This window comes from Notamacropus eugenii, chromosome 4 (genome assembly GCF_028372415.1).
Source record: "Notamacropus eugenii isolate mMacEug1 chromosome 4, mMacEug1.pri_v2, whole genome shotgun sequence".
NCBI lineage: Eukaryota > Metazoa > Chordata > Mammalia > Diprotodontia > Macropodidae > Notamacropus > Notamacropus eugenii.
Window position 1 is genome coordinate 184,292,919 of NC_092875.1, and position 14,656 is coordinate 184,307,574.

General features: G+C 38.0%; 1 protein-coding gene and 1 long non-coding RNA gene across 2 annotated transcripts in view; both read left to right on the forward strand.

Annotated features, from left to right (window-relative positions):
• The first annotated feature begins 1,986 nt into the window (after positions 1–1,986).
• LOC140498306 (uncharacterized) lies at positions 1,987–6,443 on the forward strand. Its single transcript, XM_072599481.1, has 2 exons — positions 1,987–4,554; positions 4,997–6,443. The coding sequence occupies exons 1-2, from the start codon at positions 4,362–4,364 to the stop codon at positions 5,851–5,853; spliced, it is 1,050 nt and encodes a 349-aa protein (XP_072455582.1). The 5' UTR covers positions 1,987–4,361; the 3' UTR covers positions 5,854–6,443.
• Positions 6,444–6,929: 486 nt separating this feature from the next.
• Positions 6,930–14,656, forward strand: part of LOC140500844 (uncharacterized) — a 65,325-nt gene continuing 57,598 nt past the window's right edge. Inside the window, exon 1 of the long non-coding RNA XR_011965910.1 lies at positions 6,930–9,666. This is a non-coding gene — a long non-coding RNA (uncharacterized lncRNA). The remainder of the gene's footprint in view (positions 9,667–14,656) is intronic.

Consider the following 14,656-nt stretch of genomic DNA (forward strand, 5'->3'; position numbering starts at 1 on the left):
GGTAGGAAGAGAAGAGGTCCCCATGGGAGACAAATGAGAACACAAACATACAAACAAAAACACAAGTGGTTGGATTAATCTGATCTTAGATAAGGGTCACCTCACGTACTAAAAATGGAGAAGAAATGAAAAAAGTTGAGTGAGGTAGTAAAGAAGCCTTGAGTAATGGTGGATAGCAGTTTAGGTTCCTGTAAAGAAATATCTTGTACGGGTGAGAAGTGTCATTAAAAATGCGGAAGGCTCTCACCTGCTTCCATCATGAAATTCTGAGAAGCCTTTAATAGTGGTTTTTGACTCCGTAGATCATCTAAGCATAGATGCCATGTTTATTGTACTGTCAAGAAAGGAAATCTCTGGCTACCATTAAAAACAATGCAGTCAATTTCAACTGGCAAGAGCAGAAGGATCTCCCAGATATTGACTTGCCTGGAAGGAACTGCTCTCTAATGACTAGCTGTTTTCATTAAATATTATGTGGAGCTGAATCATTCTTTTGGATTTTATGAGACACAAACATAACGCAATGTGCTTTTCCTGAGTAGAAGCTGTTTGTATGATATGTAATGGGTCCCCAGTGAATATCTGTGAATCAGAGATATTTGTACGGATTTGCACATAGCTTTGCACACAACCCTGAAAGATTAAAGCATATTTAAATGCCCCTCTCCATCCACCTGGTTTCTACTTCTCTGGCTCCATCCACTATCCTTGTAATTTTCTTAACCAAAATGCCCCTCCTTGTCTAGCCTCACCTTACATCTTATCTCCCCTTATTAGAATGAAAGGTCCTTGAGGGCAAAGGCTGGCCTCACTTTTGTAATTGTACTCCTTGTGCTTAGAATAGTGCTTGACACAAAGTAAGTACTTAATACATTTTTTTCTTCCTTCTTTTTTCCTTCTTTCCATTCTTCCTTCTTCCTTCCCTCTCTCTACATCACTGGACTTAGAGTAAGGAGGGCACAAGTTCAAATTCCACTTTTGACATACTCAGTGACCATGAGTAGCCACTCCAATTCTCTGAGCCTCAGCTCTCTCATGTGCAAAATGGAGGTGGATAAGCCTTACAATACCTATCCCCAGAAGATTGTTGTGAGAATCAAACAAGATGCCACAGGTAAAGAGCTGTAGAAATAATTACCTGCTTTTATACAAAATCTGAATTCTATTAAACCCAGAAGAGAAAATACTGAGAAGGAAGTTCTAAGGACACGTAATAAGTGGGATAAGAAATAGTTTCTCATCTTTACTGGGGGTTGACTAACAGGAAATGGGCTTATGCTACACAATGCAATCAAGAATTTAGGATAGCCAGAAAGAAATAATATATATATACATATATATATATATATATGTATATATACACACATATATATACATATATACACACATATATATACATATATATATACATATATATACACATACACATATATATACATATATGTATGTATGTATGAAATGAATACTGTTATAGAGTTGAACTAAATTTTGGATATAAACTGGTCTCTGAAAGAATTTTATGAACAGAATGAATCATCATTTGGATGGGCAGTGGATTATTTCATTCTTTGGCTTTGTCCTAGCAGAGCAACTACCAAAAAAAGAACTGGGACACCATCCTACCTCTCTCCACCTCAAGCCCCGAAATGACCTAATATTTTATCTTGGAATGTACAGCTGTGCTTCCAAAAATTCCTAGTATGCAGTGGCACAGAGATGACATCATTCTATTTTCATTGGAAGTCCTGGCCCCACATGTGCACACACAAAAGCTCTATTGTTATCTCCAGACTCAAGGCCATGCCAGTGGAAACAGCATCTTGGTATTTACTGATTCCTGAAGAGTATTTGAGCCTCTTTATCATTTCTAAAGTGTCTCAGACATTCCCTAGAGAGAGGGAGGTGTGTTACCTGGATTTATAGTGAAAAGGGAAATTACACAGATACTATTCCTAAATAAGGATTCTTCTCTATATTGCTCATGATTCAGGTGTGCTCCCACTTTAAATCAATGTTATCTGTGAAAAATTTGTATCTTTAAAGCAGATAAATTGGTAGCTAATTCTTTTGTTTTGCAAATTATACTAAGTTTGAAAGGAACATAGAAATTATGGTAACTCAGCTTCCTTATTTGACAGATGAGAACATTTAGGTCCAGAGTCGAGAGGGTCAATATTGAGAAACATAAGTGATATTTAAAAAAAAGTATCAATAAAAAAGAAAAAAATTAGTAAGCTTTCCTTCTATACTTCAAAAGATGTATATTTCATATGTATTGGTATATATCTATTCATAGAGTAGCCTTATTTCTATGAAATCCCTATGAGAATAATCTACACATATATACCCACATGTATAGAGGGAATCCTTAATGAAGGTCTGAAAAGGAAACAGGCAGGCTTTCACAAATTATATTCTAGAAATGACAGTATCTTTACATTTTTGAAGAATTGTTCATCAAAAGTCATATAAAAGATATCCTAAAGGTGGTGTCCTTACCAGGCCATATATTTCCAGGCCTTCTGTATCTTACCCATCTTTAGGGTCTACTCAAGTCTCAAATTTTGTGAAGCTTTCCTTGCTTAACACAGACTGAAATTCTACCCCCACCACTTCACACTCCTCCCCCCCAGCACTTGGTATTAGAATGTAATAAAGAAATGTAATATATACTGTTTAGTACACAGAATACTAGATTTGAAATCAAGAGATGGGTTTCAATCAAAGTTCTAACAATTACTAACTCTGTGACCATGACAAAGACTTCACCTCACTGATATTCAATTTTCTCTTCTATCAGATGAGAACAATGAAAATTTTGCTTTCTCCCTCATAGAACTGTTGTGAGGAAAGTGCTTTCTACACCCTGTTACTGTTGATTCAGTCATGTCTGACTTTTTGTGAACTGATTTGAGATTTTCTTGGCAAACATACTAGAGTGGTTTGCCACTTCCTTCCCCAACTTATTTTACAGAGTAAGAAACCATGGCAAACAAGGTTAAGTGACTTGCCCAGGGTCATACAGCTAAGAAGTGTCTGAGGCCAGATTTGAACTCATGAAGATGAGTCTTCCTGGTTCCAAGCCCAGTGCTCTTTTTCACTGTGCCACCTAGCTGCCCTTTGTACATCCTAAAGCCTCTAAACATGTGAGCTTTTTTCTGCGCCCATGTCTTCCCTCTCCAACTTGATTATAGGGTTCTTGAAGGCAGAGAACAGGTTTTAAAATCCTTAGTAATTCTACTGTCTCCTTCCCTCCACTGTCCTTTTTGTCTAGTATAGGGATGAAGAAATGCTCATTGATCAGAGAAGCAAAGAGTTTAAAGAAAAATGGGGAGCAACCTGTAGTGTCGGGCACATAGTATTTAATAAATGCTTATTGATTAACTCCAAGGTTGACTCTCTCTAAGATTGGGGTTAGGTCCGGGGACGAAGGTGGGAAGACTCAGGGCTGAAAGAACAGAGCCCAAAGCTTGGACTATGGGCTTTCTACACTATAATGAATGGGGAGATGCACACACATTACTAAGGTAGTAAGAGATGTGATTTAACTCATAATTTAAACAAAGTATGTGATATATTATAAACCTCTTTTTATATTGAGATGGGAGAGAGGAGCATCTTAAAATACTAAGTTCAAGGATAACTAACGACGTGTTTTGTAAAATTCACATCTTCCAAACTATTCTTGTTTAAGTGCAATTCTCCTTTATCAATAGGATAAACAAGTCTGAGTTTGAAGTCATATGATCTCTGAGCCTCAGCTAATCCTTCTATATAATGGGTATGTAGATGCCAGCAGTACTTAGCCCATGGGTTGCTTTTTGGATTAAATGATGAGGTGTATAAAGAGCTTCACAAAGTTTAAAATGCTGTATAAAAATTGACTGTTATTATGATCAGCATCGCTGTTATTTCTAAGGTATCTTCCAGATCTAACACTATAATTCGCTGATTTTATGGCAAAATTCAAGAGGCATCTATCCATGTTTCTTGAGACTCAGGAACTTGAACTGAATAATGTAAGCTCCTAAAGGGTGAGACTGTATTTCATTTTTTTCCTTTGTACCCCTAGTGTCTAGTACAGCAGGTATACATAGGTGTTTACTAAATGCTTGTTGCATTGGATCTCATTAGTTTCTAGGGGCTGTCTCGCTGTTGAAGCTTTCCTCTCTATTCTCCCTCCCCAATTATTTAAGTGTATGTGATTGTGTTGTTGTTGCTTAAAATTCCTTCTATAGGGGGGAGGAGCCAAGATGGCGGAGTAGAAAGATATACATATGCTAGCTCCAAACCCACAGCCCATAAAATACCTGTAAAGAAGAGCTCCCAACAAAATCTGGAGCAGTGGAAGCCACAGAACAATGAAGCAGAGGAGATTTCTGTTCCAGAGAGCCCTGAAAAACCAACACAAAAGGTCCCTCAGGCACCAGACCTGGAGCAGAGCCCAGCCATGCCTCAGCCATGTGGCATCAAGAGGAGCAGATCCGAGCAGGCTTCAGGGACGGGATCCCCAGTGGCCACAAGGATCTCTCCACCCACAGGCGTCAAAAGTTGGTGAGAGAGTCTTTTTGGCTCGCTGAGAGGGGAGTGGGTTGTCCCCATAACTCAGGCCCCCTTAGGAGGCAGCAGCAGAGGCAGCAGTGGACAAGGGCTCCCAAAGCAGGCAGGAGCTCAGATCCATTGTTGAAGGTCTCCACATAAAGCCCCTGAGGGAACTGAGCCCTGTGTGGTGGCCCTGCCCCTACCTGAGCACCTGAACTTAATCTCACACTGAATAGCAGCCCTGCCCCCTCTGAAAGCCCTGAGGCTGGGAAGAAGCATTTGATTCTCAGCCCCCAAACTCTGGCTGGGTGGATCTGGAGGCGTGGTGGGTGTGGAAAGGAAACTCAGAAGTCAAGTAAATGGTTGGGAAAATGCCCAGAAGAGGGGGAAAAAACAAATAAGACTATAGAAGGTTACTTTCTTGGTGAACAGTTTACTCCTCCCTTCCTTTCAGATGAGGAAGAACAAGGCTTACCAAGAGGGAAAGACAAAGAAGTCAAGGCTTCTGTATCCCAAACATCCAGAATAAATATTCAATGGGCTCAGGTCATGGAAGAGCTCAAAAAGGATTTTAAAAATCAAGTTAGAGAGGTGGAGGAAAAACTGGGAAGAGAAATGAGAGAGATGCAAGAAAAGCATGAAAAGCAGGTCAACACCTTGCTAAAGGAGACTCAAAAAAATGCTGAAGAAAATAACACCTTGAAAAATAAGCTAACTCAATTGGCAAAAGAGGTTCAAAAAGCCAATGAGGAGAAGAATGCTTTCAAAAGCAGAATTAGCCAAATGGAAAAGGAGGTCCAAAAGCTCACTGAAGAAAATAGTTCTTTCAAAATTAGAATGGAACAGATGGAGGTTAATGACTTTATGAGAAACCAAGAAATCATAAAACAAAACCAAAAGAATGACAAAATGGAAGATGATGTGAAATATCTCATTGGAAGAACAACTGACCTGGAAAATAGATCCAGAAGAGACAATTTAAAAATTATGGGACTACCTGAAAGCCATGATCCAAAAAAGAGCCTAGACATCATCTTTCATGAAATTATCAAGGAAAACTGCCCTGAGATTCTAGAACCAGAGGGCAAAATAAGTATTCAAGGAATCCACCGATCACCTCCTGAAAGAGATCCAAAAAGAGAAACTCCAAGGAACATTGTGGCCAAATTCCAGAGTTCCCCGGTCAAGGAGAAAATACTGCAAGCAGCTAGAAAGAAGCAATTCAAGTATTGTGGAAATACAATCAGGATAACACAAGACCTAGCAGCTTTAACATTAAGGGATCAAAGGACATGGAATATGATATTCTAGAAGTCAAAGGAACTAGGACTAAAACCAAGAATCACCTATCCAGCAAAACTGAGTATAATACTTCAGGGGAAAAAATGGTCTTTCAATGAAATAGAAGACTTTCAAGCATTCTTGAGAAAAGACCAGAGCTGAAAAGAAAATTTGACTTTCAAACACAAGAATGAAGAGAACCATGAAAAGGTGAACAGCAAAGAGAAGTCATAAGGGACTTACTAAAGTTGAACTGTTTACATTCCTACATGGAAAGACAATATTTGTAACTCTTGAAACTTTTCAGTATCTGGGTACTGGATGGGATTACACACACACACGTACACACACAGAGAGACAGAGAGCACAGAGTGAATTGAATAGGATGGGATCATATCTTAAAAAAATGAAATTAAGCAGTGAGAGAGAAGTATATTGGGAGGAGAAATGGAGAAATAGAAAGGGGCAAATTATCTCTCATAAAAGAGGCAAGCAGAAAACTTTTTAGTGGAAGGAAAAAGACCAGAGGTGAGAGAAAAACATGAAGTTTACTCTCATCACATTCCACTAAAGGAAGGAATAAAATGCACACTCATTTTGGTATGAAAACCTATCTTACAATACAGGAAAGTGGGGGAGAAGAGGATAAGCAGGGTGGGGGGGATGATGGAAAGGAGGGCAGTGGGAAGAGGGAGAAATTTGAAGCCAACACTCTTGGGGAGGGACAGGATCAAAAGAGAGAATAGAAGCAATGGGGGGCAGGATAGGATGGAGGGAAATATAGTTAGTCTTACACAACATGACTATTATGGAAGTCATTTGCAAAACTACACAGATATGGCCTATATTGAATTGCTTGCCTTCCTAAAGGGAATGGATGGGGAGGGAGGGATGAAGAGAAGTTGGAGCTCAAAGTTTTAGGAACAACTGTCGAGTTCTGTTCTTGCTACTAGGAAATAAGAAATACAGGTAAAGAGGTATAGAAAGTTATCTGGCCCTGCGAGACAAAAGAGAAGTTGGGGACAAGGGAAGGGAGGGATGGTAGAAGAGAGGGCAGATTGGTGATAGGGGCAATTAGAATGCTTGGTGTTTGGGGGTGGGGGGAGGGGACAAATGGGGAGAAAATTTGGAACCCAAAATTTTGTGAAAATGAATGTTAAAAGTTAAATTAATTAATTAATTAATTTTAAAAAATTCCTTCTATAAATTTTCTTCCATTAAATTCCCTTCTATCACCAAATTAAACTTTCATCTTCACCCTGTAACAGGGCACTTTTGACCAAGTTTAATCAGAAACATTGTCTGAAAAGAAACCCTAAAAGTATTGTCTTCTAGAGACAGGAAGAAAAAATTTGTCATAAGAACATTGAAGGGAAAAAAAGATTATTTCAGACAAGACTACTTAACATGTATCATTTCCCCCTATAAATGTCATTAAAGTTTTACTGCTTGGTCAAGATGCTCTGATATTTCTGTAACTTCAAAAAGTTTGAAAATCCTTGCTTTGGTAGTTAAAACATGAAAGGCAACGTGGAATTACAGGAAAAAACACCAGCCTTAGAACCTGGTGACTTGCCTCCTCTTTCAACCTACCTCCCAAGAATCTCCACAGTGGAGCCATTTAACAAATATTTGTTGAATTGAATGAAACCAAATAAAGATAATTGTACTCATCACTAGTTGGAGTGAAATTTTTAATTTATTTACTCAAGTGCCACTTGAGAAAGAGGGAATGATTACTCCCATTGGTTAGAGGAAATAATGCTAGGTTTGGGATCAGAGCACCTACCATTGAACTCTAGTTCCACTACTTACTGTGTGATCTTGGGCAAATCACAAAATTTCTTTGCCTCAGTTTTCTCAATTATGAAATGAGGAGATTAGAGCTGATGACCTCTAAGGACACTTTCAGATCTAAGCCCATGATCATATGATCCTGTCTGTTTCTTATTCTTTTGATCATTTCCTTTGCCACCCCCACCTCTAGTCATGCACAAAAATATTAGAAATCAGATAGCCCACCATAAGCTCATTTTCAATAATTTCTTCCCCATTCTCTTAGGGCCTGTTTCTCCCTACCAATGTTTTGAAGTTGCAGAATATTATCTATGAGAGCCTTTCTTCCAATCCAGCTTAAAGTAAAGTTTATTCAACAGTGAACAGAATAACCTGGCTGGAAGTGTTTTTAAACACAAAGAACTGTGATCTCTGGCCCAGGCACGTGGGGCCATTGGGAAATTCAAACTCTTGGCAAAATTATTGTATTTTCCACCAATGAATTATTGCAGGAAAGCAGTTCATGAAGTCAAGACATATATTACTGGGCAGGGAATACCATCAGAGGCAAAAACAAACATCAAGGGGAAAGAAGTATTTTACCTCCCCCATACCTCCCGCCATCTCATCTCGAAGATGTTGACCACTGGAAGCTGTTTCAATAATGATATCTCAAACTGATGACAAGGTTTTCTCAAACCATCCTTGCCATCCTGTTTCTTTTTTTTTATATTTCCTGAGGCTGACAGTCAGAAGGCCAATAAAAAAAAAAAAAAAGGAAAGTCCTTGATACAAGGCAGGATATGACAGAATGTTGTCCCGCAGAGTTAATACTTTCCTGATAGACAGATGTCTCGGGTCTACTTCCAAGGAGTTTGGGGCTCTGACTGTGGAAGAGGCATTTACTGTAGGATTATTAACAAAAGGGCTCCATACATAACTCTAGGTGTTTTTTACTCAAATGGGAAAATCTGGGAAGTATTAACCATAGGTGTGATTTCTGTGACTCAGGGAAGGAATTCCCACTGGGCTATGAATCTAGATTATTTAGAATACTCTAGGCAAGATTACAGAATGACATGGTTAAATATTTAAATGTGCAAATTTTCCTTCACCTGATGACTGATATCTGAATTCCACCAACAAGGCTTCATCTAGTACAATTCAGTCTAATCCAATCCAACAAACATATGATACTGAACTTGGAGTCATAAAGAAAACTGAGTTTCATACACATTCTAGCTATGTGATCTTATGACCTCTGTCTGCTTCAGTTTCCTTATCTGTAAAATGGTGTAATAATATATTATAGTACCTAAATTATAGTACCTATCTTCTTAAGTTAGTTGTGAAGATAAATTGAGATTTATAAAGTACATTGCAATCCATAAATGCCAAAAATATATGCTTAACTCATAAATGTTAGCTATTTTGATGAATCGATAAACATTTATTAAGCACCCACTGTATACCATATATTGTACTAAGTGCTATTTATGAGGCATATACTATAACCCCCTTATCTTGAGATTTCAATCATGTTAAAATATAAAGGAAAACCAAGTGGCAGTTTATACTATCAAACTCTATTATTCTGGGCTCTAATTTGTATTTTACCTCTTAATAACTTGGTCAAGAGGCAAAAAATGTAAAGTGATTTTAGGCTGCTTCTAGAAGAAGGCTATGATCATTCTGCCGTTCTCTGCTATAACACTATATCTGGGATAATGTGTCAAATTCTGAGCTCCAAATTTTATGGAAGGTATTGACATGTGGTGAACACTATGTTGAAGAAGCCAGAGACCTATGTTTGTTGTCGTTCACCCTTCATTCTCAAAGATGACCAATGAGATCAGAAGGGTGATGTCCTGACTTTCAAGTGAATTGGATTAAAGTGAGGCAGTGTTGTGCAAAGTCATAATCCTCACTCTCTCCTCCAGAGTCATCGGAATCCAGTGGCAAAACATAGGTCAGGATGATTGACAATGGCCCCACACCAGAGACCTAGAAGGATCTATCAAAAGAAGTAGTCATGTTTAGCCTAGAGGAGACTGGGTATGAGGTGAGGTGAGTACATGATAAGTTATGTTCAAGCATTTGAATTCCTTTTATGTGGAGGAAAGTGGCAGTAGATAGAGCACAGGGCCTGCAGTCAAGGAAGATTCATCTTCCTGAGCTCAGATCCAGCTTGAGACATTTACTAGCTGTGTGACTTTGGACACATCACTTAACCTTCTTTGTCTCAGTTTCCTCATCTGTCAAGAATGAAAGAAAATGTATAGAAGAAAGAAAGAGAAGAAAAGCTGGAGAAGAAAATGGCAAACCACTCCAGTATCTTTGCAAAGAAAGTCCCAAATGGGATCATAAAGAATCAGACATGACAAAAACGACTGAAAAACAACAATAACATGTGAGAGATTAGCCTTGTTCTGTTTGACTCTAGAAAGCAAAACTAGGAGTAATAGACATTGTAGAGAGGCAGATTTCAGATTGTTTTAAAGAAATATTGCTGAACAACTCAAGTTATCCAAGAACGGAATGTATCACCTCATTAATTAAGGAGTCCCTCTCCTCCTTGAATCCTCTCCACATTACTGAGGAAGCTGGATGAGCACTCATTATTGTAGAGATGATTCCTCTTCAGATACATGTTGGATAGAGAGCCTCTTAATTCCTTTCTTACTCTGAGAGTCCATGATTTTGTGACCTCTATAGGCCTCAGTTTCCTAAGCTGTCAAAAGAGTGGTAGGATGAGATGATTTCTGAGGTCCTGTTTAGTTCTAAAATTTTGTGAATCTATAACTTACCCCTTAGCATGCAGAAGGATTCAAATCAGCTTCTGATTAGGGTCAGGAGGAAAGAGAAATGGGAATTCTGGATATCAGGAAGAGCAGAAAGGACAGTTTTTAAAAGAGATCAACTGACAGATCCAGGAGGTAAGAGGGATCCAAGGCATATTTTGCCTATTTCATTATATTGCCTAGGATTAGTCTTGTTTGGGATGTTTCATGAAAAGTAAAGAGTTCCGGTTGTCCCTCTGATAATTACTGGTTGTTTGACTAGGGCAAGTCACTTGATTCCTCAAAGACCGAAGCAATCCCCTAAGCTTGTAAGTTTCAGAGAAGCATATGACTTGCATTGGGTAGAAATAATTTTGTCATCAGAAGTTCCCTATATGCATGTTCTACTTCCAGCCCCTACCCCCTAATTAAGATACCATATATTTCTATCCAGGCCTTCTGCAACCTGTGACCATTATATGCTATGTCTACACTACCAAAACATATGAATGGAAAGTCAGCCACCCAGATATTTTGGTTCAGCAATGCCAAACATCTGGATTCTTTCATCCTTCCAAACATTCATATTACATTTTTCTCCTTGTAGCCATAAGAGAGCTTGCCAGCACATTTTTCTTTTCTCTAGTAGGTTTGCACTTGTATTTGCAAGGTCATAACAGCAGAAAACAAAGATTTCTTGGCAGCAAGGCACGATGCCTAGCTCTTAGTAGGTGCTAAATAGCTATTTTTTTTTAATGAATGAGCAGTTAAAGAATTGTGTTATTACTCTGCAAAAAGCCAATAGCCCTTCTTGCAAGTAGTGTTTCATTCTAACTTATAAGCTAGCTGACAATTTTCAAGTCTAGCCAAATTAGAATTGGTAGGAAAGACTTCCTTTGGTAAAGATTTAGTCTTAGAGAATTTACTCTCAGTAAGGACCTGCTAAGGCTAGAAATGAAAGTATGCCAGGAATGAAAGACTCACCTTTGAATGTGTGTGAATATGTACACATGAATATACACTGCATATACATTGTGCACACATGTGTATAGGCATGTGTGTTATATGTGCATATGCTGGCATTTGGATAGTTTCGTATCATAGATTCCTATGACATTGTAGAGAGATTCCTATGGAGCTGGTCTCAACAAGGACCTGGGATCAGGGGCAAAAAGAAGACATTTTTCCTCCTGCTTTGTGCTATGGTAACACACATTTTATTCCAGATATCATACTTCTCTAAGCACTTAAAGAGCACAATGGGAATGTCAGTGGGCTGACATTGTCATGGCTCCTTGTGTAGAAGTCAGAGAAACACTAAGTATGATTTATATTTCTGATTTCACTTTGGGATGCTTTCCAACACTTGACCCAAAAGTTCTCTTGGGTATGCTCTTGGTAATAAAGAAGGGCAATTAAAAATTACCGTATGTGTGCCAACATGTATGCCTATATGTTTTAGCTACCTCACACTCTGTCCTAATTTGGGTCCCATTTTTGATGTACTTTGTTATACACTAGATGTATGATTTAGGATATTTTCCTTGTCAGTCTTTTTCCCTCATCAGTGTCATATTAGGGCCCATTCGTTACCACTCTGTAGCTTCAGTTTTCATATTATTTTCAATCAGTGGAAATTTTCCACCTCTGGCCTTAAGCCTTGTATCATCTGTCTTCTTGCAGTCCCAAATCACAACAGCTGTGTATTAGGCCAACAATTCCCTTCTGAGACCTAGAAGCTGTTTGCTCTGCTACATTCACTTCAATGAAACTTAACCTTAAAATTAATGGGAAATATCTAAAAAAACAAAACATATTTCATTTGACTTTTATTAACAATGGCCTTATTTCTCTAAAGTAGGGCAAGCATTAGTTATGGCTAGTTGTTTCAGTTGTGGTCTCATATGGAAGTTTATGAAGCATAGCTTATTATTAGTAGTGATGACAAATATTTATTTAGGGCCTTAAAGTTGCAAAGCATTTTATAAAGAGATTCTTGTTTGATCCTCATCCTAGCTATGAGGTAAGTATTATTACTATTCTTATTTTTGGATGAGGAAAATAAAATTTAGGAAGTTAAGTAACTTGCCCGGGGGTCATTTTTTGTGATATGTCACATTCATTTCAAGCATTCCAAGTCCAAGCCTGGAAGGTCGTAGTTAACAAACATTATTAAACAACTGCTATGTGCCAGTGAATTGTAGCCTATTTTTCCCCTTCAATCTTTCCTAGACACCATTTATCCATAATTGTCAAAATCTTAGAGAATGGCGTGGGAGAAGTAAAAGGGGGTTTAGGATACGAATATCTTAACTAATGACTAATCTTCCACACCATGTTCTAGGTTTGGCAGGTTCTATTTCCTGATCTAGGGATAGTTCTTTAGGGAATCGAAATACCTTGAGGGTTCTCAATTGAAAAAAATGACAAAACAGCTTGCCATTTTATTTGATAGACTTAAATGCTTTCTGGACAGTTATATTGAATATCATTTCCTTTATCCTCCTAGTCACTTAAAAGCATTTCAGCTATTATACCCATTTCAAATTTCTCATTCTCTTTTTCCACAGGGTTACTTATTCTGTTCTTGGCTTTTCTGGATTATTTGTTTAAATATCACGTATATATCTCTTGGGAGTTATTATTATTTAAAATTTTTCTGGTATACCCTAATTTATACTTTTCCTCAATGTACCGTGCCACAAAATCCAAACAAGCAAACAAACCAATCTTGCATTTATGGAGAATATTTTGGTATGTTTCACTGAGGTCAGTGTATTTTCATGTTATGGTGTATGTTGCTGAAATCATAGCTGAAAAACAGATGTACATGTAGGTTGACTGAATAAAGATTACCAAGTAGTCTATTTGTAAGTGTCAATTTATTTTTCTTTGCTTATCCTCATAATAATCAATCCCAATATCTGAGCTACTTAGGCTCCAGTAGTAGTTCAAGAAGCTAGCATTTTTAATCCAGTAAAAATTCATTTTTTTTCCAAAAATCATTGTTAATGAATATATTTTATAGAATAATGGTTTCTTAAAGAAAACTATTGGCTGGAGATAATTTTTTTCACAGTTGTTATACCAAATTCTCTACAGAACACATTTATAGTAGTCTACTACTAAAAAGATTTAAAGTTCGGGTTTGCATTGAAAGTATGAAGTAGCCGATGAAATTGTCAGTCTCCCTGGGACAGAGAAGAATATATGTATATGTGTATGTATACACTCACTCACACACACACACACACACACACAAACACACACACAGGCATATGTATATATTTGTCTCATGTTCTTAGCCAGAGAAAGAAAACAAAGTGACCTATTCACTGCCCACCAGACATCATCTCTGAATGTTAACAATGGCTTGAGAGGAAGAAAGATCCAGGAAGTTTTTCTAAGGAGGAAAAACCACAAAATGTAAAAATGAAAAGAGCCCAGAACACTTCAAAAATTCTTTAAAATGACTCATCAGACAAATATGCCAGGAATCCCAAGATTTCACCAGATGGCTGCTTTGGTGTCATTCTCGATTCCTCTGTACTTAAGTGGAGGCAAGCCATCTTTCTCCTTTTAGAATGCAGTTTATTTTGGCCTTTGCTGCAGTATGTGCAAGTGAGAGATGCATGCTAGTAGGCCTGTGGAAATTGACTTTTAAAATAATGTTTTCTCAAACCCTGTACAGTAGAAAATTTCAAGGGGCAAGCCTTTTGATTGTTTTCTGACCGAAGTTCATGAGGGAGGAGAGAGGAAAGGCAGAGTCACAACTCTGCCTATAATAATAGAAGTGCCTCTAAGGTCCCAGTTGGATTTCAGCTTGAGGTATTATATTTGGGGGAATACAGAGGGAAAGAGGATTCAGGTATTACCCATAAATTCCACTAGATGTTACTCATGACATTCTTGAAGTCTATACTCCTCATGCACTCTTGTCAACTGTCGCATAATATTGTATTTTATTTACTTGATATATCATTATGTGACACTCATGATTTAATTCCATATACGGTCATTATACCTTGCCTTCTCAATTAGACTGTAAGCCCTTTGGGCAAAAGGACTGTGTCTTATACCTGCATTCTTCCAATATTTGCTGATTCATCCCACTGTCTGTAAGTCTCCACTCTTCAACCCAGTCTCTGCAAGAGATATTCAAAGCCTAGATATGAGCATTTCACTCCCTGCTCTAGCAGATCCCCATTGCCTGTAGGATAAAATATAAGCTTCTCCTGTCTCCAAAGCCCTTCACAATCTGATTCTCCATACATCAC